The sequence below is a fragment of the Gambusia affinis genome, linkage group LG06 (assembly GCF_019740435.1).
Source record: "Gambusia affinis linkage group LG06, SWU_Gaff_1.0, whole genome shotgun sequence".
Taxonomy (NCBI): Eukaryota; Metazoa; Chordata; class Actinopteri; order Cyprinodontiformes; family Poeciliidae; genus Gambusia; species Gambusia affinis.
This window is the reverse complement of record NC_057873.1, coordinates 27,162,972-27,190,915: the sequence shown is the minus strand read 5'-3', so window position 1 is coordinate 27,190,915 and position 27,944 is coordinate 27,162,972. Positions and strand designations below refer to the sequence as shown.

The 27,944-nt window shown below is 39.7% G+C and overlaps 3 protein-coding genes across 4 annotated transcripts in view; 1 reads left to right on the top strand and 2 right to left on the bottom strand.

Annotated features, from left to right (window-relative positions):
* Positions 1-1,498, bottom strand: part of nxn (nucleoredoxin) — a 71,689-nt gene extending 70,191 nt beyond the window's left edge. The window contains exon 1 of the mRNA XM_044120407.1: positions 578-1,498. Coding sequence (XP_043976342.1) covers positions 578-886 — 309 coding nt within the window. The 5' untranslated portion in view covers positions 887-1,498. The remainder of the gene's footprint in view (positions 1-577) is intronic.
* Positions 1,499-2,544: 1,046 nt separating this feature from the next.
* txndc17 (thioredoxin domain containing 17) lies at positions 2,545-4,276 on the bottom strand. The gene is made up of 4 exons (XM_044120405.1): positions 4,019-4,276; positions 3,812-3,893; positions 3,148-3,223; positions 2,545-2,966 (listed from the first exon to the last, which is right to left on the bottom strand). Exons 1-4 carry the CDS (start codon positions 4,161-4,163, stop codon positions 2,898-2,900), a joined length of 372 nt encoding a protein of 123 aa, XP_043976340.1. The 5' UTR covers positions 4,164-4,276; the 3' UTR covers positions 2,545-2,897.
* An 808-nt stretch (positions 4,277-5,084) lies between these two features.
* On the top strand, positions 5,085-27,445 carry kiaa0753 (KIAA0753 ortholog). 2 transcript variants are annotated; one of them, XM_044118549.1, is made up of 18 exons: positions 5,085-5,491; positions 5,815-6,108; positions 6,211-6,469; positions 6,694-6,803; positions 6,881-6,943; positions 7,629-7,850; positions 8,568-8,748; positions 9,709-9,848; positions 9,960-10,081; positions 10,846-11,001; positions 11,605-11,673; positions 14,272-14,362; positions 14,502-14,570; positions 15,097-15,261; positions 15,628-15,709; positions 16,186-16,306; positions 23,844-24,068; positions 26,663-27,445. In XM_044118549.1, exons 1-18 carry the CDS (start codon positions 5,375-5,377, stop codon positions 26,820-26,822), a joined length of 2,646 nt encoding a protein of 881 aa, XP_043974484.1. In that variant the 5' UTR covers positions 5,085-5,374; the 3' UTR covers positions 26,823-27,445. The 2 variants fall into 2 exon arrangements, with proteins under 2 accessions (XP_043974484.1, XP_043974485.1); XM_044118550.1 differs by lacking the exon at positions 7,629-7,850 and having other exon boundaries at positions 5,091-5,491.
* Positions 27,446-27,944: the final 499 nt, after the last annotated feature.

Below are 27,944 nucleotides of genomic sequence, written 5' to 3'. Positions count from 1 at the left end.
TAAATTGCCATAATCGTTCTCTAATTTGCCGTTTCTCCAGCCCGTCTCTGGGTAAAATCATTAGTGTGTGGAAAGCGGAAAGCCAGAAGGAAGTCCAATGCGTTTCCCCTCCTAATAATAACCCAGGAATGTCTGCAGCAGCACATTTACGTCCAGACAGAACTGGATGAATTAAAGTCTGGCTTATTTCACCAGACGCAATTATCAACAGACTGACTCGTTAAGCATAATTCAGATAAAGTTATTAACAATAGCATCATACTTTATTTCCCTGATAAGATCCTGTGAAATGAATTAGCCTCAACCCAGAATAGACTCGGGTGTTTTTAACTCATTTCAGTTCATCTTATCTAGTACTGATAATCTGCAGTTATCATGACAGATTATGGGCTAATTAAAAGCAGATTGACTTGTTTAGAAGAATCAAACTAAACTCCAGATGTCCATAAAACAGCGAGAGAGAGAAAAAAAGAAAAAGTATAGGTGTTTTGTTTCTAGTGGCTCTCAGGTCACTTGTAACCAGGGACTGATCCGCCAGACTGGGCTGCCCTTCATCACCGCCTGGCCTCTCTCTTACCTTTTTGTGTCTGTCTTTGAAAGGTAACGCAGGCCACGGCATCTCCTGCAAAAAGTCCTGCCAGTGTTTCTGGTCCTGGTCGGACGACACGAAGACGACTTCCAGCTTGTCCTTATGCTCGGACGCCTTTTTGAAGCGGCTGTAAAACTCGCACAGGCTGCCGTTGAACTGCTTGCACGGGGCGTTCAGGCTGCACCCGAAGAAGAGCCCGACCAGGGAGAGCCTCGCGCCCAGAGACTGCACGTCCACCTCGGCTTTCTCGCTGTTCACGAGCCGCTCCCCGAGCAGACTCACCAGAAACTCCGACATCGCGGCTCGACACGGTCCGAGAACACGCAGCCACACGCAGGCACAACCGTAACCCCCCTCCGGCTCCCTCTTCAGCCGAGGCTGCTGCACATGTAACCGCGGCGTGTGTTCGGGGCGACACCCAGCACTTCCTTTCACCTCCACCGAGGGGTTTGTGAGGGGAGCTCCGAGCCCCGGAGATAAGGAGAGAGGCGTTGCGGTTGTGTGGGCTTCGCCGCGGCTCTGCTCGTCCCTCCGCTCTGAGCGCTGTGCAGGAATGCGCTTCGCTTAAATCTCCCTGACTGCAACAGAGATGACTCCCATTTAGCATGAAGTCGCTCATTTACACCAGCTGTTGCTAAATAAGAGTTCACTTCTCCTGCCTGTCATATGAGGGTTTTAATGCAGTAATACCTCAAAACGAGGCTAAATTAGACTTTTCCTTTGTTTTTATTCTCAACTCTCTTATTTTGATATTTCTACTTACGCGAATGTTCCGTTTCGTCACAAACACACACATAATTGTTACAGGTAATTACTGTATTGATCTAATAAGTTTTATTTTATATACCGAGTGAATTTCATCAGATTTTTGTAAACGCTGGAGCGACCCAGCAACTTCTGAGAGTCTGCCGCCACCTAGCGGTCATAATAAGAAAATAACATGTGGACCTGCCTTCTTTGTTCAGTCGATAGTTTTGGACACAGGTGTCAAACTCCAGTCCTCAACTTCTAGATATGCCTCTGCTCCCCCACACCTGAATAGAATAATTAGGTCGTTAAGACTCTGGAGAACTGATCTACCTGTGGCACACCTAAAACCTGCAGGACACCAGCTCTTGAGGACTGGAGTTTGAGACCCCTGCTTTTGGAGAACATTAAAAAAAGGCTTACGCTGTGTTTCAGGGCCAGTCCGAGACTTTTTGGGGCCCATCATACCAACACCAAATGCTTGTTGTTCCTAAGCTACTCTATGTATCATGTCTGCTCTCATTAGTGTTGTCTGTAATTAGCTTACATCATAGCAGTGTTCCATCCATCCATCCATTTTCTTTACACCCTTCTTCCCTAAATGGGGTCGGGAGGGTTGCTGGTGCCTATCTCCAGCTGCGTGCCAGTCTGTCTCAGTTGATAAAACTTAAAATTTACAGTAAACAATTTCATGTTACATTTCCATGAGTGGCAACAGGAGGAACAGATTGACCTTCTTGCTGCAAGGCAACAGCTCTACCAACTGCGCCACTGTGCAGCCCATAGCAGTGTTGTTGTTGCTAATTATTTTAACCCTACAGGAGTAGAAAACAAATCCAAATATATTTGGATTTTGAAAGGCAGAGTGATATTTAAATGTTCCATATTATTTTAACTACTTGAAAGTAACATCAGTTGATAAAACTCAAAATTTACAGTAAACAATTTCAAGTTACATTTCCCCCATGAGTGGCAACAGGAGGAACAGACTGACCTGTTACTTGTGCAACACTGTAAAAATAATAAAAATGGTTTCCCATGTGCAATAGCATTCAGTACTGAACATCTCATGACGACTGCAGATGCCTTTTACATGTTCTTTACACATCAGGTTTTGCAGATGAAACTTTTTGGTGACCTCTGGTAGAACAGTTGACAAGCGGAAGACGTAACAAATTGCAAATAATGCATCGTTTAACTATTCAACATCAAATGTTTTTGTTTTTTTATTATTTAAGATCAATTGCAAGGCAATGGAAAAAAATCACAACAGAAAAATCTCTAGTTGCTTTTTGTATTAACAATTAGTGTGTGCGTGTATTTATTGACTGATTGCACAGTATCATCAAAGAAGAAATAGATCCTTCAAAACAACATCCGCTAAACAACGAATCGGGGAGCCGCATTTGACAGACTGGTTGTTTTGTAAAAACGCAGCTAGCAATTCAGTTGCACCAGTTTATATTTAAATCAGAACTGCGTGATTACTAAGTGCCTGAATGAAGCAGTGTAAACGGTTGATTAGCGAAGAAATGTTGGCTCTTTATGAGCCGGGGGCCGTTCAGTCTTCAGTGAACATCATCTTCACCAGACCTGACTTGAAGCACTCTTCCTCCACCAGCTTCTGAGGCTGCAGCACAAAGATCACAGTTAGCTTGTAGCACTGCTCTGATGGTAAATGGTATTTTTTATTATTATTTAAGAGAGCTTTTAACAATATTTGGGTTTTCAAAACATCTCTGACGACTTTCACATCCAGACTCTAGGGACTCATTATTGTAGATTCAAACATTAAACGATTAACTACTCACTGTGCCGTATCGCAGCAGAGTGGGAACCCCAGTCAACTTCAGGGTCTTCTTGAAGTCATTGTTTGGATCCTTCCAACTAAAGCACAAGGTAGACATTACTGCTACAGTATTCAAAACCAGCAGTAATATCAGCTCTATGGCTATGAAATAAGCTAAAAATAAATAAATATGCAATTTGGGGAGGGGATGTATTATTCACTCAATTTTATAAAAAAAACAAAAAAAACAACAACTTTTAACTGAAGATAAACAGCTCAGCGCTGACCAAGCTGGATCTATCACAATTAGTAGATTATGAACAAACAAAAAAAAAGAAATCACATTTTTTCCAAATGAAACCACATAAAAATAAATCCTCATCAAGTAAATCTCACTACGATATAATTTTAATACTTTATTGATGTAGTTATGATTAATACTCAGTGCCCTTTTGTCATACTACAGTCAGTAATTCAGGTGGTCAATAACGAATATTTCATCAATAGTTCTGTTAAAAATTAAGAGAAGAAAGAAGGAAAAAGAAGAAGAAAGATATTTTCTTATTTATTTTTAACAAAACATTTATTGTGCAATTATTTAACAATAAACTGTTAGATAATCAGGTCAAAAACTAAAAAAAAAAAAGAAAAGAAAAGAAAAAAAAAGCAATGAAGAAGAAACTTACTATGGTCTATCTCCAACTTGACAATAAATGAAGACGGAGCCCTCTGGAAGATGAGTCAGCTCCCCTCTGACAATTGGCTCAGCTGAAAAAACAAACAAAAAAATGTGTAATGCAAAATAAATAAATAATAAAATAGATTTTAGAACAACAAATGATAGACATAATGGAGCCAGTCTTGCTCAACGACATAAGCTATATTTAAGTTACCTTTCACACAATCTGGACACCAGCTCTTTCCCTCTGCGTCTTTGTCACCTGAAAAATACGCGAAAATATCCTTCCCTTTTCTCTCAGACACCGCCTTACAGAATTCCTCGTATCCGTGCACGTTCACTTCTTCATAACCGGCCATGCTTTCGACTGAGAAGATGTAAAATCTGAATGGGACTTTAAAGTCTGAGCTACTGAAATTGCACGGAAAATAAGAAATCAGAGGTTGAAGTATTACTTCCGGGTTGAGCAGCGGTTCTTAAAGCGACCGCACACGAGAGTTTGGCCATGTATAGCGGGCCGTTTTAACATAAAATCGGTTTTACTGCACTTCCTTTTTTGTAAAATCTGACATCGGTTCATGACTAGCTGTGTTAGTTAATTAAGAGGTCTTTAATTACATTTTGACTTGACAAAATATTTATTTGAGATATATCGAATTACATTCTAACTGGTAGAAATGACATAAAATGTACCATAAAGTTGTAGGAATATATAATATACAATATACAATATACAATAAATTGCTGACTAACTGAAATTTATATTTCAGATATCAACAAGAAATTGTCACTAGCCATTAAGTAAGTTTTATATATGTGCCTTTATGTTCTGACTAGTTATATTTCAAGTTAAAGATGTCTTAACTGTATTCATTATTCATGATTCTTACAGGTATTTTTAGATATTAGGCAATTAGATTAAATTGCAAATATCCTGAAAGCAAATAATGACAGGTCAAAACTTTTAAATATTTTTGACATGTCAACATTCCTTATATAAAATATAAAATTCCCAAAATTTGGAAAATATTTAATTTTCACAATTATTAGATATCTAGAATGTAATTACAGACAGGTAGAGGAAGTCGATTTTATGTTAAAATAGCCAGCCATAATATTTCGCCCGTCGCGTAGTCTTTGTTTTATTAAAATTTTTTAATATATATAATTGTTAATATATGTATTATACTTTTTACAAATGCTTAAGTAACAAAAATACAATTTTATTTTATTTTTTGCTTACTATACCGTTATTAAAAAAAGGAGAGAAAAAAAGAGCTACTTCCGTTTGCTGTTGTCATGGCGCCGATTCAAACTGTTGTCCAGACTTCACGGGATTTTAAAACCTTACTCACGGTGTATGTTTTAGTTTGGTATTCTACCCGTCGGTATATTCTTTAATTCCAGACTTAAACAGTTGGCTATAAACGACGACAAAATGGTGGGATCGTCAGTTTTGGGGTTAACCTGAAGTAAACGAGGTGCATTGAACGGTTGCGTTAGCTTGCTCGTGCTAATAGGTATTAGCATTAGGTTTAAATTATTATTTACATTTGTTACCATTGTTTTTATGACGTCTGTCGCTGCAATGCCAGCACTGTTACCAGGACTTCAAAACCAGGAAAGAAACTGGGTTTATGTAGGCTCAGCCCGAAACAATTCAACAACTAGGACTTCCCAAACAAAGGTAAACAAATGTTTAAGTTTTCAAGTTATTTAGCTCAGCTTTCGTATTCCACTAAAGCTAAGAAATTAATTATGCCACCAATACCTTTTAGAGATGCTTAATACTGTAGAATTGCATATAGTTCTATTCAAGGAATTATATCCAGGAAGCATGTCAAACAGCTAAGTTAACAGAAAAGAAGTTTAAGTTTTCTTATAGCTTACCTTCATTCGGTCTCTTGTGAAATGACAAAGCAATTTCACTTGTTTTACAGACGCCGAAAACATTTGTCAGAAGCTAGTCTGATATAAAATGTATTTCTGGGATTTTCATTTCTTTGACAGTTGTTGTTTAATGAAGCCGTTCCCGTGAGTGCGGTGAACCGTGCCACTCGTGTAGGCCCTCCAGCTCCCATTGTGATAGAGAGACTGCTTCCACGTCCGGAGATGCGCGAGAATCCGGACAGCCTCCGCAGCTCCCGCAGCTTCACGGTGCTCTCCGAGGAGAGGCTGCAGGCTGCTGTCAATCTGGCCAAGCGAGACCTAAGGCGAAGGCACCTCGGGTCACTTGCAAAGACCTCACCGAAACATTTGCAGGAGGCCTCTGTCTTTGAAACAAGTGATGCGGAGCTGCTTCAGGTAAACTAGTCTTAACAAAAAAAAAAAAAGAAAAAAAAAAGAAGAAGTTTCCGAATAGTTATTCAAACAAAGACTGAAATAACAATTTTCTCGTCTCTGTAGGAACTAGTCGCGGCTCCAGGCAAGCAGGAATTTAACATGGCCACGTCAAAGGAAAAGAAGGCTCCGATCGGTGCTAAAGAGCGAGTATCCCAAAAAAAACCTTCTTTAATGCCCAGTGTTGGCCAGTCTCCTCCAACAAGAGACCCCGGTTTAAGGCAGATGGGAGGAGGCAAACCGGGACATTTAAGCAGCGAGATCCGCAAACTGCAGAATGAGCTGGAAACGTACATTAGGAAAGTGGAGGAGCTAGCTAATCGAGGTAATTTTTGCAGACGGCGAGGGCTGTCGTTAAGCTGATTTTGAACTAACTACAGTTAGGATTAACCTGTTGATTTTTTCAGACGATTAATTCATACTGACTACCTCCATCAAAGAAAAACCAGATCAGTCCATTTTAAAAATAGACCCGGTTAGCAAAGTCACCTCCACATTCAGTGATATTTTTTTTTACTGTATGGTGATCATGATCAGGCCTTTCTGCAGGTGAAATATTGGAAGAGTCTTTGGATCCGGAGGAGCAAATCAAACTGGAGATACGCAGACAGAAACAGGCCGCGCGCTCAGCACGCATCATTTATGTTCTGCAGCGACAGGTATTTATGTTTTAGATAACAGGTAATGTGATAAAGTATGTTTCATGTGCCTTCAGCTGTAAACACTGTTCTTTCAGGTTAAAGACATACAAGATGATATTGAAAAACTCAAAAGAGAGAAAATGTGGGAGACAAAAAAGGTAGGTGGGTTTTTTATGACAGTGCTTGGAATAAAAATAATTGAATCATTAGGAAAAAAAGTCGTAGGACTGCAAGTCAAAATAATACAGGAATAAAGTCGTAGCAAAATCAGACAAAAGTTGCAAGACAATAAATTTGAAATAGTGTGAGAATAAAGTCATATTACAAGAAAAACGTCACATCACAATAAAGGAAACTTACATTTTTCCTGTAATTTTCTGACTTTCATCTGGTGTTTTTATTTCTAATTCAGGACTTTTGTTGTCATAATATTATCATTTTATTCTCATAATAAAAGAAAAACGTCTCAGCCTGGCCCTAATACTCATGAACCTGCAATTATAATATTTTGAAAGAAATTTCAGCACTAACTGAGATTTGTTTTTTCCCTGACAAGTCCATAATGAGCAACAAGAGTCACAACAAGATTACAAAAACAATATTCACTTTGTAGTTATCTGCATGTGGTTTAGAACTACATCATTTTAAATAACTAAAAGCGGTAAAACTTGGAGGAATTTGTGCTTTTGTTTTTACTCGTTTGTCCCTCACAAACTAAAGTGCACAACCCACAATTCTGAAAGCACACTCCCAAGTTTCAGTCTGCTAGAGCAGCAGACTACACTCTGCTGCTTCAGCTGGTCTCAGCGATAAACTCAGCGAACTTTCCTCTTCCCGTTTCAGTCGGTGGCGGTCGGCAGGCTGGCGGCCGCCCACCGGGGCGCGCTCAGGGCCCTGCAGGTCACCATCCACCAGCTCTCAGATCAGCCTCACAGCAATTTGCCGCCTCATTACAAAGAGCTGGGCCAGCTGATCCGGCAGCTGTCTCTGTGCTCGGCTAAGCTGGAAGTGGACCCGGGGTCGGCTGTACCTGAGACGGCCCTGGATATTCTGCAGAAACTGGAGGTGAGGAGTGAATGTTGTTTTATGTTACAGCAGCTCATTATGGACTCCATAATCTCAATTATTGTTGAAGTTACTTTGAAAATGACGGGGAAGGAAGGAGAGATAATAATTGTAGATTCATGAAGAACAGATAATTAAATTAACTGAATCGCGTAAATAACATTATCAAGAGCAACAAATATCTCTGTTGTTGAGCTCACATGTCTGTTTACTCAACAATTAAAATGAAATACGATTAATTGCAATTAATTACAATTAATTAACTGCAATTAATTAGAGGAAATTTTTTTTTATCTAGTCGCAAAAATGGATCCCAACTTTATACAGTATCAGTTTAATTTAAATATTAATTTTATAATAATTAGTTTTAGAAGTTGAGATTACATATAGAGGTTTATTGCCAAAATATATACAAGTTGAGAGTTGTTTGAATATCCTCATCCTCCTAAAACAATGACTTAAGTCTTTTTGTTTGTTTGTTTGTTTTTTGCCAAAAGTAATTTTGGCCAGAAAAATTAAAACCAACCTCTGTCTTGGCAAAAAAAAAAGATTTAGGCAAAAAAACCCCAAAAAAAACAACACTGGCAAAAAAAAAATGAGATAAGCTCTTTTTTAGGAAGGTGATGATATAGTACGAGGGTTGGTTTATTGTGTTTTTCTGTTCTTTATTATCGTGCTTAAACCTCCTCCTAAGCCTCTCTGCCTGACTCCCTACAGATTTTAGACTCAGCCCTCAGCAAACATGAGACGCTGCAGAAGCTGCAGGCCCAGACCCGTCCTCCTCGCAGGAGGTCTCCTCATCGCAGCGCGTCCCCCCCCACCGGGCCCCACAGTCTCAGCATGCTAGCTGCTCCGGGCCCTCACAGACCTGCAAATCCGAGAGGATTTGTTCGTGGTGGTAAACATGTTTTTTTTTTGTTGTTCTTTTTCTCTCACCTCAGTGCATTTCAGGATTTATATTTATGCTCAGCGAGTCATCACAGATTCAAATCAAACTGTGTTATTTTCTACATCTCCTACACGTATTTTAGGTTTCTTATCTTCGTTTCGAAGCTTCTCTTTTTTTGTTTTGGTGTGTGATAGTGTTTGGCCTCCCTCTGCGGTTAAGTGGCTGCACCCAGGTTGAAAATTGACGTGGAGCCTCAATTTAGAGATAGAAAACAGCAACTGAAGTGCAAAGCGGTGGCCTTTTCCCCCCCCTGCTGCTCAGCTTTATGGGCAGTTAACTCCCGCTGGCTTTTATTGAACTGAAAACTATCCTCTGCAAGAGATGACATAAACGCCCCCAATGAGCTTTATCTCTTAACTCCTGCAGTCAGGGAGGATTGTGTTGAATCTATTAATACATTTTGCCATAATGCAGTCGCTGAAATGTTGAGAGTAAACTCTTGTTTGTTACGGTTTCAAACAATTTGACGTTTAAATCTTAGCCCGTGCTCTAATTCAGAGTTTATACAGGTGCTTGAAATCCTTTAGTTCCATTTGGGTGTTTTCAATGTTTGGAAAGTGCTTGATATTCAAACTGCACAGATGTGCAACAAAGGGTAGTCTAATGTTTGATTAAAAAACTTTATTTGGAGAGCGTTAATTACCATTGAATCCACATATTTTCATGTATCCAATAAAAAAAAGAAAATGACTTTTTTAATGACTGTACATCATTTAATAGTGAACTGAATTGTTTTTATCTCCAAAGTGTGACGCTGGAAAAGTTTGAAAACCTACCTTGAAAATGCTTGAACAGTTCTTGAATTTTAATGTGGAGGGGAAAATATACAAACTCGGCTGCTTTTTGCTTCTGTTGTGTCCGTTCAGACGTGAACAAATCGAAGTTTCTGGCTTCCGTTTGTGCCTGCAGGGCGACAAGTTGTGTTACAAAAGCTGAAACCGGCTGGTGTGCACAACGTCGGCCAGCAGAGGGAGCTGCAGAGACTTCCTCAGCCAAACGCGAACCACCAGAGCAGGCGGCACCCAGGGAGAAAAGCTGACGTAATGAAGGTGCTTGAAGTATTTATTGGGCCAGTTATTTACGTTTTAACGATCTGTATTTGTAAATATGTCACGGTCAATATTTATTGATTTATTGAAAATGTGTCTCATCCCGACCAGATTAGAGACGCAGGTTTCCGGCAGCCGACAGTTTCCTCGCAGCTCCGAGTCAGTCAGCTTCCTCAGCGGGAAAAGTCTGTTCCCTGGATGCCAGCGTCGCCCCACTCTCCTCCTCAACAGCAGTAAATCTTTATGAAAACGATTTAAAAAACCCCAAAAACAACTGTAACTCTGGTAAATCGATAACATGTTTGATTTTAAGGTAAAAAATAACAAAAAAAGGTAAGAATTTGTAGTTGTAAAAATGACAAAAGGCCTATTTTCCTATAGAATACTTTTTTAACTCTCCATAAGTAGGAAAGACTTTTTATTTTTAAAAAGCAAAATTTAAAATGCATAAATAAAAGATGACAAAAACAAACAATTTGCGCTTTTTTAAATAATAATAAAAAAAAAACATTCTTGGCTAAATTGCAAGAAAATTTGATGATAATATTTTTGGACTAACTGTTTACTAATAATTGGATAGCAAAAGATTCTTAATAGGATTTTTTTTCCCCCGAGAATTTGAACAAGGTAAAACTAAGACTAGTAGAAACAGACAAATAAGTGTTTATTTTAAGTGTAGATTTTTTGTATAGTTGTGGTTTAATCACTGTTTGGAGTTTGTTTTTCTTTTTTTGAGTCTATATGCTGAAATTAACAATTAATCGGTTACTACATTACACGATTATTTCAGTGATCGATTAATCATGATTAATCACGATTAATCACGATTAACTCCATTAATGGTTTCAGCCCAACATCACACTATGAAATCAAGTGAAAATAAATCAAAACCTTTCCAGGATTGCTTCATCTGATTGTCTGGCTGGATTATTGCTCTTATTTACGTCCGTCTTTGCTCGTACCTGTGCCTTTTAATCCCGTGCTGACGTCTCAACAGAGACCCTCAGAGGTGGAGGCCTGAGCCCCGCTGCCTCTTCTCCCCGGTGAAGCCTCCGCCGAGCCCTCCAGGTGAGCAGCAGGCGGGACGTCAGTCAGAAGCCGAGCGAAGAGTGAGTGCCGCCACGCAGCGAGCGGCTCCGAAAGAAGCAACGAGGCGAGAATCACCAAATTTTTTTTATTTCTTTTTTTTTTTTTTTTTTTTTTACATCTTCCACTTTGCAGTTTGCTTGTGAGTGAATCAGTGTCATTTCCCAGATTAGTTGTTTTGTGATTTAAAAAAAAAAAAATAGATTTCTGCTCATCTCAGCTTCATTCAACATCAGATCTGACTCTGCAAGAAGAGAAAAATGCCAAGTGGATGAAATGGAGTGGAAATGAATTTTAAAGAGCCCCTTACTGAGTCATTTCTAACTGTCATGCCAGACCTCACTTGCTGCAAAGCCACGGGCAAAACTTTGATTGGGATTCAAAGTTATTATATTTTTTGCCTATAAATTAATCTAGATCCAACTGAGGCCATTCCTCTTTTTGAGTGATTAGTGATTGGTGCGTTTCTGGTGCTTGTAAGCGTCGCATTGATTGAGTATTGCACATATGCGCTCTTTTAATCAACTGTTAATTACTACAGTTGTGGATTCCTATTAATCAGTAGCTAGCAGCCTGGTCTCAAGGATGGGGATTCTAAGTTATTCATGTGAAAGGCTCAATCAAACTTCTGTTTGGCATCATGTAAAAATTGCCGGTTACTTTTTTACAGGACGTCTGATCAAGAGAAGATGACTACGCAGCTCAGTGAGGAAGAGGCGCCACTCATTCACAGATTAAGGTATGTCACTGATACGCGCAGAACATTCATGACGTTGTGTTACAGCCACCGTGGCGAATTTTATTGGGATTTCATTTAACAGACGAACACAAAGGGCATCATAATTGTGAAGAAAAGTTTCACAGATAAAATTCATCATTAATACTTTGTAGAATCACCTGTTGTTGCAGTTGCATCAAAATATTTTTGGGTGTGTCTGGACCGTCTCTGGGCATCCAGACCGAAACCTCTGTCCCTACGATTCGGCAGTGAAGTTCAAATTCAGTCAGAGTGGATGAAAAATGTGAGTCACAGTTTTAAAGGGGCGGTGTTGTGTGTTTCCCAGACATAGAGTGCATGTAGCAAGTAACAGTATGCTACCTTCAGTCGTCGTAAAAATGCTGCGTATATTAAAATATGACTTTGGAAGATATTTTGCTTTGGAATTTACACACTGTGTAGAATTTTATTTGTAAAATAAAAACAAGTTGTGTAATTTTTACAATTACACACTCCTTTGTGTTGTATGGCATAAAATCCAGATTAAACTCAACATATTTCACATTATGTGGCTGTAATGTTAATTATGTTCAGCATATGAGAATATATATATATATTCTCATATGCTCATATGAGCTCATATTCTCATATGAGAATATATATATATATTCTCATATATATATGACAATATATATATGAGAATCTATCTATATATAGATAGATAGATAGATAGATTTGACTGAAATATGAGAAAGTTAATGCAGGATGAATACTGTTGTATCTCTGTGTGAATTATACAGCTGTAATCATCTGCAGCGTTTCAAACCAACGTGAGAACGTTCAAATTCAACACGCATAACAAAACAGGTGAAGGTCGGAGAGGATAATCACTTGACGCTAATTATAAATATAATATGTAAAAGCAATAATTAAAGTAATACAATATGATGATTTTCTAAATTATTTTTTTAATCTCTTGTAAGCATTCACCATTGTATTAATTAAGAAAAAATAATTATCTCACGTCACTCGGGAACAATCCTGCTGCTAAATCTCTGCGCCGGTGCCAGTCGGTGGCAGGAATCCACACAGCAATCAGCCAGAGCAACTCAAACAACTAATCATCGCAATCATATGTGCGGCTACAACGGGAGTTATGCCGTCGACGAAACTATCCTCCAGACAAAAGATTAGAAATGAAAGAAAGCTGTCGATGTGGTAAGTACAAGGGAAACAAGCAGAGTTTTTAGCCTCGTTGACCAATAAAGATTTCCTAATTAGTCACTTGGAAGTTCGACAAAAGTGCAGTCGGCGCTTTGTCCAAACCACATTAATTGTCATCGCAGTGAATTTTCTTTTTCTTCACTGCTAAATTTGTGATTTCATAGAAGAAAGCGTTGATATCACTTAAACTCAACTCAACAGGTAAAGCTGCTGGGTTTGTGCTTTAAAAAGCTGCTGCATGCAAATGTTTCATTTTGCCGCCAATGTCCGATCACCATTTTTTAGTCAAATACAGTTTCTCTTTAAAAGCTCTTTTTTTGTTGTTTATTTACTCCTAAACATGATATGTGCTTCACATAGTAAATTATTCATTTTTGTTCTACAAGCTCTTGGTTACTGCTCTGTGGTGGCTAATTAAATTGGTGATAAGCAGCCTTTCTGTAGTGAACAAAGGCTAAATGTTTATATTAGGACTGGAGGCATTGTCGCAAAAGCTGCCTGAGAGAGAGAGAGAGAGCAGTTGTTGTTACACAGATCTGCAGTTCAACTGACAATTTAAGCCCATGCATATTTAAAATATCTTAAATTCAGTTTAAAAAGTAGGTTGGCCGTCAGTATGTTATTCTGGGATCTTAAATTTTGTATTGACAGAAATATTTAATCTTAGAACAGAACTATTTCATCTTATTCCATTTTTTTTCTTTTGTGACTTTTCTGTTAGGCAAAAGTTTGTGTCACACTCAAACATATTCATTGCGTTCAGCAACTCGAGACATTTGAGGTTACTGATGGCTAGCTACCTTGCTAGCTTTTTTTGAGTCTATCACGGTCTTTGTCACCAGTTGGCTGGAAGACGTTTCTGTGGAAATACAAGTCTTAAATTCTTTTCGCAATGCTCTTAAAAAGTCTCAAATTTGAGTTGGTGAAACCTCAAAGCTGTTTTCAGCAACTTATATCAGCATTTAACAAATAAGAGACAACAAAGGGGTTAGCACTTTAACAAATAGTGCTAACCCCTTGGAGCAAAATATGTATCTTTGCACACAAAGATACGAATCTAAAATTCGAACTTGAGCTCCCAGATCCATTTTCAGTTCCTTCATCATCTGAGTTACAGTTGACCGTTATTCCCTGTCTTCATATATACATCGGTAGTCATGCTACCTACAACAAGGCCATTGTGGAAAATGATCAACAAAAACTTTCACAGTAAAACAAGTATTTCTGAAAAGAAACTGCTAACAAATTTCCTACTTAGAATCCAAGGTCCACCTGGTTTCTTGATGCCATTTTTATTGTCGTTTTCTGGAGAACACGCCTCGTCTTATTGGTTAAAGGGAATGTAATTCATCCACTGCGGAGCAGCTTGTGACGTGGGCATGTTTTGGTTGACAGGTCTGAAGTCGTTTTCCAGGATCGGTGGGCTGAGGAAGCGGAGCAAGGCGCCAGAGAGGGCAGCCGTCATCGACTCTCTGGTGAAACACAGGTGGGGAGGAAGTTATCTGTTACCTCTGTGGTGTCAAACATTTCCAGTCATTCTGTTGCATGTACATTTCTTTAAAGACATTTACCTTCCTATCCTCCAGAGTGTATAGTGATCCTGTTTGTTTCGGGTGTTTTGGCAGGAAAGTCTGGCCAAGAACAAGCCTGACAGATCTAGGGGGATACGGCTCCCTGATCAAGCTGATGAGAGGGTATGTTATTCAGAGCTGAATATTAGGTCTGTCTCAATAAATCAATCACATGATAAATTAAAACGAGCTCAATTCCTATTTGCTTGATTTATCGTTTTTCTCTCTTTCTACAAAAAAACTTGTTGACAGAAATCTTGAGTCTGCTGCTTTCGTCTCAACTAGCCTCCTTTTTCTTTTAAGAACAATTTTGTTTACAGAGACTTAATAATTCATTTTATTTGCTATCTCTGTTGTACTTTTTATTTAATTTGAGTATTTAAAATGTTTCCCAGTTCCAGTGTTAAATGTTCACTTGAATGTAAAGTTTATTGATCTTTGAGAATGTGTTCTTGCGTTACTCTGCCATGAAAATGGTCTCAGAACAGCAGTATTATTGTTTATCGCGATAACAGCAAAATTTGTTATCGTGACAGGCCTTCTGAATATTCTTTTCTAGTTACCAGTCAGTATCGCATCAAAAACAACAGGAACCCACGATAACATTTTGCCAGCTTTTTGTCACCTTGCCGTAAATCGTGGTTTATAGGCAGCAGGCGATCACGTGCGACTCGTTGAGCATCAGGAAGAGGATCTGTTAAAGGGCACCGCTCCCAATGCGTGGGCCGTAAACACGGGTATGGGGGACATGACCTGGCGTGGGCTGCAGGCCTCTACCCTGGAGAGCATGCTGCTGCGGATGGAGGAAATACAGGTGAGAGTTGCCCTGCATGGGGTTGAGGGAACCATTTAAAGGTCACGGTGCAACCTCAAAGGTTACCTGTAATCGGCTTGTCATTTACAGTGAGCTGTTGTGACAGTTGGGGACAGTTGCTGCTTTCTGATTTGCCATCTAGAGGCCGGCTATCAGCATATTAGACTTTGATTTTCTGGGTAGTGTGGCAAAAAAAAGAAAAAAAAAAAACCCAAAAAAACGGATCCAGGATTCGGCTGTTATTTTTAAAACGCTTCAAGTGAAATTTGAAGCGGAAAATGCTTCATATTTCATTTAAACAAATGAAATTACGTGTTAAAATAAAAGTTTTGCGTTTAAAGCTTCTTTCTTTATGTGTTTGGTCAGAGAGAAGAAGAAGTAGTGAGGAGGCGGTTCGCGTCCATCGCCTATTCAGACCCTCTTTACTGGGAGCGCTCAAGAACAACAGGTAATAAGAACAAAAGAGACCCAACAAAAGTATTCGTACGGGAAAAAATTAAGAACACAATCTTCTGTTTAGTTTAGCAGAATTTCATTAGACAGACCAACAAAACAAAGTGAATATTTTTGAAATTGAAGGAGAAGGTTAGATGGTATCAAAAATGTTGTTACAAAAAAAAACAGAATCTTTAGAGTGACATGCATTCCACACTCATAAAATCCCAGTGAAGCAGGTTAAAGTTTGTGGTTGTAACTCGCTAAAGGTAAAAAAAACAAGCTGAACTGTTTTCTTCCAAAGCACTGTGGCCTTGTTGCTGGGAGAGTCACGACCCAGGTTCTTCCTGTAGATGGAGACAGAGCTGGTGCTGACATGGAAACGGGAATATTTGTCACTCAGACTGTGTGCTTGACATTCCTCTCCATCCGTCTGTCCCTCTGTCACACTCTACCACTTTCCGCTTCCCGTCTCTCTGCTCCTCCCAGGACCCCAGCCTCACGCTCCAGGCTCCAGGCCGGCCTCTCCTCAACCCATTAGGCTCACCAGGCCGGCGCTGAAACAGACTTCCACAGCCGATATTATTCTGGAGAAACCCATAGAGGCAGGGTGGGTTGTGCTTTCTTTCTTCGTCCATAACTTTATTCATCTCTCGTCTTTTTCTAAGTGTATCACCTGGAGGCCTGTATGAAGGGTTGACCCATTTAACTTTGCTGCATGTTTTCAGCTGGGGTTGTGCTTCTCAGCTTTCGTTATATTTTCTCTTGGATTCAGTAATAGGGCTGCAACTAACTACTATTTTAGCTGTCGATTAATAGCTAAATTATTCTGACAATTCAGCCATTAATCAGATGAAAAAGAAATCGACACATTCTGCAGATTTTTCAATTAAGTGTTTTTATGCAATATTGGAAATACATGAAGAAAATGCTAATTAACAAGTAATTTAACTCTTTTATTTTTAAATGAGAAATAAATTCTTGCATAAAATGCAAGAAAAACTGAAGATAATTCTTTGGATTAACCGATTAATAAATTGATTAACAAATTAATTAACAATTATTTCAGTAGTTGAGTGATCTAGATTAATTGCAATTGGTCCGATCAATCATGATTAATTGTTTCAGTCCTAACTCAATGCAGTTCAGCTGTTTGCATTAAAAGGACATCAGAATCACTTTATTGCCATTGCCAGTAAACTTTGATATAATGGCACAAAAACAAATAATAATAATAAAAAATAACATAAAAAATGTGAAAAAGAAAAAGAGACAGAACATAGATTCTAAGTAATCTAATTACATAAAGGATCTGGCTACTTGGAAAGTGTTTTCTCATCTGTAGTAAAATTGTTCTGGTCATAAATGACTTTAGGACGCAGCAGCAATCTCTCTTACAGGAACTCATTCACTTCTGATTGGACGGGAATCGGTTAATGTTTTTCTCAATGCACAGTCGGTGTGTGGGGTTGTTTTCCACATCGTGTGCCAGTGTCTTTCAATCGCATTTCCACTGGGAGGCCTCGCTCATCCCACGAAGCTCACTTGGTGGGTGCCGTACCCAGTGCAGAGTCTATTCCTGTCTCTGGCACTGCCCAGAGCTCCGGCTGCTCAGCTGCTTTAATTAATAAAAAGCTCGGAGGAATGGGGAAAAGAGAAAGGATGAGATGAAAACCGTCGACAAAGACAGGCCCCATGAATCGGCTAATTTCGACAAATTTGAGCAGTGAGCGTTTGCAAATTATACCTTGCCTCAGGTTCAGTTTTCTCTACGGAGACTTTGCTCTTACGTCCGCCGAGGCAGTGACTCATCTATTACTCTTCTAGGAGTCATAAAGTAATAGCTCTGCCGGGTTTCATTTATTTATTTATTTATTTTTGCCAAACATGCCACAGCTGCTTGAAAAAGTCAAGTACTTGATGTGTATAATTTGTTTTCAGCGGTATCAGGCTTTGCAGCCTCTTCACAAAGACACTGTGATTTTGCTAATTTCTTCTGTAACCCCTTGGAATCCCTGTGACATTAAAGATACTCATCTCCTGCTTCCTCTGTTCAAATTAAGGCAGCATTTTAAAGAACCAGCTCCTCTTTGAACATGCACAATGTCCAGACACTGGACGGCAAACAAATTTGTCTCTTTTGACTGGTTGCAAAAGGATAAGTTTTGCTTTTTAATGAGACTTTGTGCAGAAGTTACTGTCAGAATCAACAGTTTTCTTTGATCTTGGTGCAATAGAAATATTGGACCAACAGTGAAACTTATGTCTGATAATAATCTTCACAAAGCTGTTTGGTGTTTAAGTTATTACAGTAGAGATGTTTCCACCACCAACTGAAATGTTTGGTCTGCAAGATATTTTCTGAACTAATGAATTACCAAAAGGTAGCATGGAAATCTAAAATAATTGCAATTTTTGAAAACATTTGTAAACCAACTAGGATGTGAGTTGGTATGAGACTATCCTGCTATGATAACCTTCAGTAAAAAATACAACAGATGCATGTTGTTAACAAGAAAATGTAATCCTTTTTATTATATGTGTACCATCAGCTTTTATTTAAAGATAAGTACAACAGTTTCACATATTCCTAGAAAAATATTGCGACATTGATAACTCCAGTGACATTATTTTTTTTGGTTGTTTAACATATTGTTGTGCAATGTGTTTATGTATATATTGACAATTTACATCAAATGCCATGGTGAGGTTCTGTACAGGACAGATAAGTCCAACTCAGTGGAGAACTGGACAATCAACCAAATTCATACAAAACTTACAATCATATAGTCAGATCATATTTAAGGACTCACAATCCAATATGATCTTACATGTAAAATGCTAAACAATGAAAGGCAAGTCACTCGAATTTGGCCTCTTATGCAAGTTGGTAAAAAGTCTATGCAAAGAAGTCACAGTGTGAAAAGTGTTTTTGTAATCTCGTGCCTTGTAGATAAACTAATGTTAACTTGGCAATTAGTCAGGCTATCTGCTGTGGTAGTTAGCCTGGAGTCGGCTGCTTTAAAGGCTCGTAGCTTGTCAGCTGTACTTTTAAAACATCATTAACTTAATATGAGTATTGGGTGGTGCTTGTTTTAGTCACAAACTATGATTGTGGTTTTGTGTGTATGATTTTTGTTGTTTTTTAATTAACAGATTATCACCCAATTCCTATTTCCCACTTTGATGTTTATAGCATCATTCAGGTTTCCTTAAGACTTTAGTACGGGGGCGATGTGCTCTTTCTTTATGGTTTTAGTCAGAACGCGAGCAGAAATTTTCTTCAGGCGATAGAAGACTGACTTTGTAATCGTCTTTATGTGTCTGCAAAAGTTCGGGTTTGAGTCCATCAGTGCGCCCAGATTTTGGGCCTGGTCATCCACTCCATTGAGGTCGCATTATGTCCATTATGCTGGTCTGTTTCATCAGTCACCAGGAGCTCCAGAACACTTTGGAGTCTAGAAACATTTGACTAAATGTCAGATATTTTTTGGAGTAGTAAAAAACAAAATCTCTTACTTACAAGTGAATAATTGGTTTTATCTCTGCAGTCTCACACGTCCCATCATGGAAAACATTTTTCATTCATTTGCTTTCTCCAAATGTTCCCTTTTGCAGAATAGCAAACCCACAGCTTGTAAGCTTGACAGCCTGATATTTTACATCTTTAAGCCCGATTGCAGTGCAGTGATGGTTCACATTAACTCGAACAAGAAGTCTTTAAATGGATTGCTCACAGTGAATAGCCACCCCATTCAAACAGTAAAATGCCAACTGAAATAAGAGCTCTTATCAGGCTGTGTTTATTATTCACTAGCTGGAGGTGGGCTGTCACTTGTGGAGAAAATCATTTGAAGACTAACTCAAGTTACTACTAATTAGTTTTGTTTAATTTCACTGTCAAAATGTCAAGATCAGTTGACACATCGTTAAACGTGTCATTGTTCAAAATAATGTCAAAAAATATGAAATGATGCAATGTTGACAACTTATTTCTCAGAGGTCAGCTTGACGTTGCACAGAAACGTCTGCATAAGAAAACCAAAAAATCCATTTGCTTGAGTTTAATGGCGTGAGTCAAGTAGAGAGAAATTATGACCATAATAAGCTGTCTTTGTCAGATACTGCTCTGAAGAATCTAACTTTATGGGCTAAACTTTTATTGAACGTGTTTAAATATGATGAGCCTGGATAGACGATGTAAACTGCAGTTTGACTGGTCAGTGTTTCTTTTTCTCTCGTGTAGGAACAGAAACTCTTTTCCCACAATTTATCTAAATAGTGTGTAATCTATTATGAGCTGAATGGAGAAACTTATTCCAGGTGCCACAAAAGAGAGAAAGAGAGAGTGAGGAAGATAAGATAATAGCTGAACAGAGTATAGTCAAATGGCTGTTTCTTCCTTTTAAAATTCTGAGTTAAAGTCATGAATTCCATGTTTTTGGGAATACACACAGAGCCGTCTGTTTTAGTGATTCGTTGCTGCTGTGTGAAGTGTGTAAATCGCTCCTATAAATTGTTAAAGAATAAAACCCCGCTGACTCTCAGACACGCAGTCAAGCTGCACCTCTGCTCTCAAAATGAATAATTAATAACTTCCCATGGCAGAAAGGCTAAAGGAATGCATTTTGAATGCTACTCCTATTGCTACTTTCAATATTTTCTTAAGGAAAATCCGATTGGGCTAAATTTGCTGTCGGCTTTGCAAGTCCGTTGAATTGAAACTGTCGAGAAAATTCTGATTAGTGCATAATGTTTTACGTTCACAGAACAGTTAGTCTCCTTAATCCTTTTATGCAACATTTTTCTTTTTAGGTTTTGAAAGGTTTGACTGTACTCGAACATTTTCTCAGGTTTTATGCCGCTGATTTTCCAGACATCTTCAAAAAGAAAAAAAAAAATCCCATTTAATTACAACGTTTGAGTCTGAACACAGTTTCAAGAGAGAAAACCCATTTAAGACAGGATGGAGAGACAGCGTGGATAAAAAGTCTCACTTCCTGTTTTATATAGAGCAGCTGATCGGAGGAGCTCTGTCCTCTCTCCCCCACTTCCTGGGGTAAAACGAACAGCAGCAACAACAAAAAAGTTGTTTATTTTTGCATCAATTTTGTTGCGAAAATTAATCCTCTCCCATTGTTGACTCTATGTTGCAGGAAGTTTAATTTTTGGGATTTGGAGCAGAACAATGTGTGAAGAGATGGTCGTGTTTGTTGTTTTATAGCTCACATTCTTCAGCCCAGAGAGAAGAAGCACTCAGCTCCTTCCTCGGGCTTTGTGAAACACGTGCTCATTCGGAGACGACGTTCATGTGACAGAGAGATGAAGCCGCAGATTTTGGTCACTTTGCCTTTCACTAGAGGCGTTTGCGATTTCATTGTCTGATAACAGACGCTCTCAGGCTGCTATTCTGAATTAGTTTTTTCCCGATTTGATGCTTTATGGCTGCTGCTGCTACAGCGGCGCAGTCGAGAAATATGAATGCTGAACGTGTTTTAAAAAATAAATTGGAGTTGAAAAATAAAAATTTATTTTTTTATTTTTATTTTTTTACAGGTATAGCGACACTTCTAAAATCTAGAAGTGCTGTCGCTTCTAGATTTTGATGTGAAACAACAACAGAGACCCAGCAGTTGTTTACGTTACGCCTCTGTCTTTCTGTTTTTCAACCAACATTTATTCCCGCTCTGGCTGCCTTTCTTGTCGCTTGTATGTGAATGCTTCTGAGCGACCACTGAGACAGTGCAGCATGCGATTTCATCTTTTCGCCCATGAGCAAAAAGGAAGATAAGATTTACTGTACGTATCCAGGGTGAGCGGCCCAGATCCAGAACCTGGATAAAACGGACCGACCCGCCGCTGCTCCGTCAGCAGGTCAAACAAATCAATAAGAGAGATGAAAGCCCCACTCAGCAATACTGGAATGCTTTCATATGTTTCCCTGTATAGAAGATGTATTTCATTGCAGATTTACAGTTTATTATTCTGGCTCTGTGAAATCAGTTTCCCCTTCCTGCCAATCTCACTTGATTCTTGCCCAGTTGTGTGATCTGCTTTTCCCCTTGTATTACTTTTTTAAATATAAAATATAGTATTTTGTTTCTTAATAATAAAATATGCCAAGGAGTTAGAGTAAAAAAAATAACAATTTTGATAGAAAATGTGTCAGAATGATCAGTAATTTCACTAAACGCTGGTCCAGAACCACAAGGCATTCTGGGGGGTGTAGGCAGAGGAAAATCTTCTGTCACTCAACTTCTCATGGCCAGCTATGCAAGGTTTGGGGCATCAACAAATCAACTCAATCATTGGTTACCTAGCAACAACCTGTTGAGTAACTGGCGCAGCAGCAGCTTTAAGATTTCAACACAGAGTGAAGGAAGAAAATGAGAACAACTGGTCAAGAGGAAATAGTGCGTGAAACAGAAAAAGCCACACCACCAGTTTTAGCATTTCAGATATTTAAAACAAAAAACTAATCATTAATTGTTTATTATATTGTGATATGAGATGCTTATATCTGTTGCCTTGCAGCAAAATGGTCCTGGGTTCGATTCCCGGCCCGGGGTCTTTCTGCACGGAGTTTTCATGTTCTCCCTGTGCATGGTGGGTTCTCTCCGGGTTCTCCGGCTTCCTCCCACAGTCCAAAAACATGACTGTCAGGTTAATTGGTCTCTCTAAAATTCTCCCTAGGTATGAGTGTGTGTGTGAATGGTTGTGTGTCCTGTATGTTTTCTGTGTTGCCCTGCGACAGACTGGCGACCTGTCCAGGGTGACCCTGCCTCTCGCCCAGAACGTAGCTGGAGATGAACCAGCAACCCTCCTGACCCCATTAGGGACAGGAGTGACCAGAAAATGAATGGATGGATGGCTGGAGATGCTTATATCATGATAGATTTTTCAGCCATGTGAACGGAACTGTTAATGTTAATTCAATATTTGGAAGCATGGCCAAAGCGGACTGAAAGGCTTCGTTCACTTCCATTGCTAAACTACAGGCTGAACTACAAACAAAACAGCACAGAAAATCAATCTCGTTGTTCCCAACTTCTTTTCCTGTGTGCTGATTGGCCCTGTTGAAATTCTACCAGAAACGTCAAGCTCAATGGTGGAAAGCACTGACAGAGCACCGAAAGGAGATGAAAACTGAACGAAATGTCCAGGCGAAGTTTATGATGTTCCTGTAACTTTCTGTCGTCATTCCTCTCTTTACTTTCACCTTCAGCTCATAATGTCCTATTTGCTTTTGCAGTCAGACTAAAATGTAAAAACGCTGGTTGGTCTTGTTTATTTGCCACCGTGTCAGAAAAAGCTCGGGTGCCTCCTTGACTCTTATGAACAATATGCGAGCCGGCGGTGGGTTGTACAGTCGGTCCTCTGATGCCTGTCAGACTGCAGATCAACCAGCTTGAGAGAGGAAACAAAGTTGACTGTGCCACCGCTTTCATATTTATGGCTGTTGTGTTTCTTGTGGCCCTTCCAGTCAATACTGAAACAAGTTCAGCCGAGGTCCGGGGAGCACAATAGAAAGAAGTCGTTTGCTTGAGAGCTGCTGCAACACTAAATATAGCTCAGCGAGGGATGTTACGAGAGGCAGGCTGATTCGTCTGAACTGAGAGGATTATAAGGCCAGGACTCAGAGATGCCCAGCTGAGGCCATCCTCGTCCATAACGAGGCTCAGACGAGAGAGCTGGCCTGCACGCAGTACCTTTTCTAAAAATAATCAGAATCATCCTCAACTTTCCACGAGGAAATGTGTTTCCACACCTCTTAGTCCGGTAGACTAAGAGGTGTTCGATTGGGAACCAAAGTTGCAACATTTGTTACATTTCCAGCTTTTGCTGTTGGCTTTCACATTGCAATGTGTCAAATAAACTACCTAAATCCTTTGAAAAACCTGTTTTTCTCCTCGCCTGTGGTGGCGCTCCACCAGAGTTCAATTGCGCTTGCACACCCTCCTAAGCAAACCACTTTCTGGGCAAACAAACTAGAGTTCGATTGAAGCAGACCAAACAGGGCTTGTGTGAAAGCATCCTTAGTCTGTAAATGGGTGTTTGTTTATATTACAAAAACAACATTTATACACTAGTATAAGTTATGGTACAACTAACTTCATGGGCCTCTTCTTCTGCTCCCCCTGTCACAGTTTCCTGTTTGAGAGCAGCCCAACGGAGGTCCAAACCCAGGACCAACACCTACCCACAAACAAAATTTTACCCAATGACAGGGCAGAGAGAAGCAGGACTGTTCTCTCCGTGCCAGGCAGCACGCTGAAGAACATCCGCCAGTATAAGGAAGACTACAACGCCTACCTCGGTGCTGTGTCTCAAGGGCCCATCGACAGCTTCAACCTCTGGGCCACTGCGGACAGGTAAACAGAAGTGCTGCCTTTTTTCTGACAGGTTGGCAGAGACCCTCTCATCTTTGTAAACCGTCTAAATCCACAAGTTCGATGCCATTTCTGCAATACTTTACCACGTATTTATGTGCTATTATAGGATATATTGGGGCATGCTTCAGCCTCTAGTTTGAAGCTCATGTCCCATTCTGTTGTTGCCAGCAAGTTTGACAAAAATCATGTCACTCCATTCATAGAAAACATATTAATGATTAATTGTGAGTAGCCAGCACTACGCCCATACTCATCTAAACTTGTAAGTCAAGGGAGACGGTGAGATAAATGAGTGGACAACAACAGCAATCCAATAAAAACAGTAAAGTTTTAACATGCAAACACACTTCAGGTAACACGGCACACTTCATGTTCCCAAATAATCTGTAAATAATCTGGTGTGATATAAGGAAGTGTCCATCCATCCATCCATTTTCTGTTCACCCTTTGTCCCTAATGGGGTCAGGAGGGTTGCTGGTGTCTATCTCCAGCTACGTTCCAGGCAAGAGGCGGGGTTCACCCTGGACAGGTGGCCAGTCTGTTGCAGGGAGGAAGTGTCCAATAAAAGACAAAGACAACAACAAAAATAAATCTGTTTAGTCCGCTATTCACGAGACGCACTCCCAGGTCTTCTGGTTTACAGGCCATGCAAGGTTTTCTTTTACAAGCCCAAATGATGAGGAAAAAAAAAGAATAGTACAACTCCAGTATCCAAAAATACAAAACAGTAAAAAGTGGTTCAATTCGAGAAACCACACAATCAAGATGAAAACAGCAGAGGCACAATCATCAGTGAACTAGAAAAAGAATATTTTGTTAGGATCTCCAATTTTTTCTTTTTTTTTTTTGAAGAGCGATACCAGGCACACGTTTGTTTTACACCCCCTCCCTCAACCCTGACACAGTGCAGCAGCAGCAGCAGCATCCTTCCTGAGTGACGAGATGGTAATGAGCAGCCGTGTGCTGGTGTGCAGCCACACCACCTGGAGGATCTCATTTAATCTGTCTGCTGACAGACTGATTGCTACATAGAATCTCAAGCACTGCCAGAACAGAGAAAACATACATCCTCTGAGCTATTTTAAGCCCCGCGTCCAACACTTGGCTAAACCCGAGGCGGATAATAACTCAGTGTTTAGACGAACTTCCTCATGTTGAGGCCCAAATTACATTAGTATCGGCCAACTCGATTAGTGGTGCGGTAAATATGTAAAAGCGGAGGGTGTTGTTCAGCACGGCGCAAAGCGTATTAACTGTGATGCCTCATCATGGCGAGTCCGATCCATAACTGTTCAGTCTTTTCTCTTCTTCTGCATCTGCGGCGCAGAATCATTAGTTCTTGTCTTAAGCCTTTAAATCTTCACCAACACACTATTACCCTGACTCTACGTTTTGGATTCCCTGACATCTGAAAGATTTGGTGGGGGTGTTTTGGACTTTTCGAGTGCAGCCTCACCCATCCCTGCTGTGATGTTTATATGTGTGTTGACCCAGATAATCTTCAAACTTTGGCCTGCGGGAGTCGTCTTCTAGACCCACTGAAAGCGCATTTTCTAAGGGTAAAATCTGCAGGGGATTACCCCAATAGATGCTGTGTTGCGTCATATATTTAGCCCAGTTGGTGTACTTTGTTCTTGACGTGAGCAACAAAAAAAAAAAAAAAACATGTTGTCAGCAGTAACCAGAGCAAAAGCTGTGTGCATTCTCAGCATAAGGTTGAGCTTGTTGAACCCAACTGTGACTGGATCATGGATGCTTTCACACCAGCTCTGTTTGGTCCACTTTAATTGAATCTAGTTCGTTCGTCTAAGTCCAGTTTGTGTGGGGAAGAATGAATGTCCAGTCGAATTCCGATGCGTACAAAAAGAGCAAACTCTGGTTCACCTAAAATCTTAGGTCTCAGTTTTGTTGAAGTAAAATCTGGCGTGCTTCCAATGCAAGCTAGTGCAGGGCTTTCTGGGTAAACCAAAACAAATGCAGGAGTTTAGCTCTAGTGGGGAAAAATTGCTCATGGTCTATTACCAAAGACAAAAGAGAAATCCTACATCTGCTAAAATCTGATGCCAATCCATCTTTGTTTATATTTGAATGAATGGAGGAGAAAATAGAGTTTTATAACATTTTAGACGATAAAATTAGGGCTGGACCGATTTATTGTCGCCAAAGTTCCTTAATTTTGGGAGATTGGTGATTGGCCGATACTTAATATGAGTTTAATCTTATCCACCTATCTTATCTAATTCAACAAAGGTCTAAAAATCAACCATTGTCTTCTTCTGCTCTCCTGTTAGAGAGGTCTGACTGACAGGTGCAGTCCTATGACATTAAAACTCTCTCCCGTATGTTCTATTAGCAGTTAGCAGAGTTAGCATTACTTAGCACTCTCTGTGTGCATTCTCTTTAAGCTGTAGATATTTACTTTAACTCCGAGATATTCAAAGGGTTGCTAACAATTCCAGAAGGAATAGACGTCATTCATCACTTCTGCAATAAACAATTATTATTGCTAATACCGTTATCGGCATGTATTCGACTGCTTGGTCTGACGTTGGTGCTTGTTTCCGTTGCTGCAGCGTGGCGGCGGAGCTGCTGTCGGAGGCGCTGGCGGACGTGGCGAAGGAGTTCCAGGACGTGGTGGAGGAGTACGCCGAGGCCGTGTTTACCTCCGAGTTCCTGCGGCCCGTCCACTCAGTTCCTGCGTCAGCTCCGGCTGTAGCCGGGAGAAACCAGTAGGGAGTCCCCAGTGCTGTGTCTGCTCCGGTTTCCTTAAAAACTGCACCGTACCGCGTTACGTGTTCGTGTTGGATTGAATCTGCAATTTCAGACACAAAACCACAAATATTTATTTATTTTAAAGCATTTTGTACATTTTAAAAATGGATGTTTTTATTTTTTCAAGTTTTTTTTTATATGTTATTATTATTTCGAGTGAAATCACGTTTTACTTTACTGAGATTTTAGATGCTTCTTCTTTTTTTTTTTTCCTAAGAAGCTGCTGCAGATGATGAGTGAATTACACAGGGAAGCAATGGTCTCATCGCTCTTTCCGGTCCATTTGTATCTGTGGAAGTATTCCTCGGGGAAAGTTAGTTTAGGGTAGATAAGCTTGGAGAGACCATTACAACATTACAGAGGATTAGAAGATTACTGCCCTCCCATTGCACTTGGTTTAAATCTCCCCGAGGATTACTCACACTTTCTATTTTCACGGTGGAATACAGAAATGAATTATCCCATATGGCCTCCACTTAGAAATGTCTGGAAGCCAAATTGCATCTTATGTTTATTTCCACGGCCGCTCGGAGTTTCCTTTTGCTTTATTCTCTAAATAAATGCTTCAGAGTAAGGTTTTTTGATTTTCTGTTTTGCTTTCTATCAAAGTTTATTACAATATGACAGTATGTTTCAGCAGAGGGAAATTGATATATATATAGTTATTTTTTTTTAGTCATAAAGGCTTTCCTTGTGGGGACATGGAAATTGATGTAATTCCACTTCCCATGGTGCATTTTAGCTGTGCAAAATACAACCAGTAGATTATAAAGTACAGTATAGAAAATTACAACTTGAACAAACCGTAATTATAGAGAAAAGTGTCAATTTTGACATCAAAGAAAAGAAGACATGATTGGCCCATTTAGAAAACGCCTGAGTCCCTGGACGCCAACATGAAAGTCATCCATCCGGAACGGGGGAGGAACACATGCAGATGTTGCTCTGGACGGTGGGGACCGGCTTGCGGCATTATGTATATATTAGACAGCAAAATTAGTAAGCTCCGTCTTTTATCTTGGCTGGATTTGATTGTTCCATACAGGCTTCTTCATGAGCTTCGACAAATGGAGGCCAGTCAGC